This window comes from Propithecus coquereli, unplaced genomic scaffold (assembly GCF_000956105.1).
Source record: "Propithecus coquereli isolate 6110/MARCELLA unplaced genomic scaffold, Pcoq_1.0 Scaffold49, whole genome shotgun sequence".
Classification (NCBI taxonomy): Eukaryota; Metazoa; Chordata; class Mammalia; order Primates; family Indriidae; genus Propithecus; species Propithecus coquereli.
In genome coordinates this window covers 7983238-7985534 of record NW_012150729.1, presented here as the reverse complement: position 1 = coordinate 7985534, position 2297 = coordinate 7983238, and the positions used below count along the sequence as shown (strand labels likewise).

At 34.8% G+C, this 2297-nt stretch overlaps 1 protein-coding gene across 1 annotated transcript in view; it reads left to right on the top strand.

Annotated features, from left to right (window-relative positions):
- SCN9A (sodium channel, voltage gated, type IX alpha subunit) overlaps positions 1-2297 on the top strand; it is a 203711-nt gene that overhangs the window by 126409 nt on the left and 75005 nt on the right. Inside the window, exon 16 of the mRNA XM_012655824.1 lies at positions 146-502. Coding sequence (XP_012511278.1) covers positions 146-502 — 357 coding nt within the window. The remainder of the gene's footprint in view (positions 1-145; positions 503-2297) is intronic.

Sequence of the window (2297 nt, the reverse complement as noted above, 5' to 3'; positions counted from 1 at the left end):
AAAAATGGGAATAATTGATTTTAGCCAGACAATAATGAAAATTTTATAGGACTTAAAGTCTGCTTTAAATTTCAAACAAAAAACAAGAGGAAAAAACTGAAAATTTTTTCATAATGATTAACATTGAGCTTTATATTTTTTTTAGCTCCGAGTCTTCAAGTTGGCAAAATCCTGGCCAACACTGAACATGCTGATAAAGATCATCGGTAACTCAGTGGGGGCTCTGGGTAACCTCACATTGGTGTTGGCCATCATTGTCTTCATTTTTGCTGTGGTTGGCATGCAGCTCTTTGGTAAGAGCTACAAAGAATGTGTCTGCAAGATCAATGATGATTGTACGCTTCCACGCTGGCACATGAATGACTTCTTTCACTCCTTCCTGATTGTGTTCCGTGTGCTTTGTGGAGAGTGGATAGAGACCATGTGGGACTGTATGGAGGTCGCTGGTCAAGCCATGTGCCTTATTGTTTACATGATGGTCATGGTCATTGGAAACCTAGTGGTATGTAATGAGATATTCACATATTTAAAATTCTCTGTGGAAATTATTTTATGACAATATGGTTTTTTATTTTTAGAATGTCACAATTAATTACATCTAAAATTATTAATTGTAACAGAATACCAATAATTTTAATAAAAGGAAGAACAGAAAGGAAAACAAAATATTATGTTAATTTCCCTGGCCAGATAACCTATATTTATATTTTTCAAAATCACTGCTTGTTAATTTAGTACAAAGCTTTCTACTTTATTCTCTCATTTTGATAGTCATATCATGTGAATCAAATCTATAGTTTTCATGTCTCTTGAAGCTATAATAGTAAATAACACATGGTTACGTTAACAATAGCAAAATGATGTTATAATGGACCAAGACAAATGAAAAGACTGGTCATGCCACATTATAGTCCCATATAAGACTAGCATCTGTAGCAAGGATCAGCAAACTATGGCCCACTGACCAAATCCAGTCCAATACCTGTTTTTGTATGGCCTGTGAGCTAAGAATGATTTTTACATTTTTAAATGGTTAAAGAAATGTAAAGAAGAACAATGGTTTCTTGATACCTGCCCATAATATGAAATTTAAATTTCAATGTCCATAAGTAAAGTTTTATTGGAACATGGACATATTCACTTATTCACATTTACTCTGTGGCTGCTTTTACACCCCAGTGGCAGAGTTGAGTAGCTGCTATAGAGACCCTATAGCCTACAAAGCCTAAAACGCTTATTATCGGGCCCTTTGCAGAGTTTGCCAACCACTGATCTGTAGCATCTCTTCTGCATAGCAGTCTTCCTAAATTTTCCAATTAGTGGGTTTGTTTGTTTTGTTTTGTTTTTGGCTTGTACTTCTTTTCTGTTTCTTTCTTCCTTAACCTGGTTGGCCAAAATTTTCAAGGTTACAAGCAGGAGAAAATTGGGATAAGATGCTCTCCATGAGCCACTCACCTCAATTTTCAAATCTGCTATGTTGGGTTGTCTCAATTGATCAGCTTGCCGTCAAACCCCTCATCAGGTATCCCAAAAGATGGGGTACGGTAACAGCCACGTGGTAAGTATTAATACTTTCACTTTCTACTGGCTTGAAAAGAAATTGCCAACATATTATTGTCCTTGCAGCCCCCATATAAAAAATGATTCAGAGGTCAGGACAGAAACACATTCATCAAATCATATGCTAAATGAAACTGTGCCAGACATATACAGAGTGAATTATGCAATGCAACTTCTAGAACTTTCCTGCACAAAATATATGTATCATTAATTACCATTCTATAACTCTGGATCATCCTCAAGTAGTAGTGATAAATAAATTTCCTAGTTTCATATGGGCTTACAAATTCCTTCTAATATGGAATGTGATACACATTCTCTTTGGTTCTTCTTCTGAGTTTAAATTTTGTATTTGTAGGCTCCCATAACAATATTGCTTGTATATTTCTTGTTACAAAATTTTCAACATAAAATAGTGAAATAGTGAAAGATATAAGTTGTGAAAACATGTCACACCAAAGTCATTGATCACAAGTAATTTAAATGTTTATTACTTGCTTGGGCATATGCAAAAGGAGGGACATTCCCTGGGCTCTCATGAAATTATCCATTAACTATTCCTCAGTACTTTCTCTGTGAAAAGAAATATATTTAGATATTGTTTAGGTAGGAAGGTAGCATTTACATATTATTTAGGTAGGAAGACAAAAACCATTACCTTTGCTCTAATCCCTGTCTTTAAGATGCTCCTAGTCTATTAGGACAGAGAAAGTGGTACACAAAAATTACCAGACAAG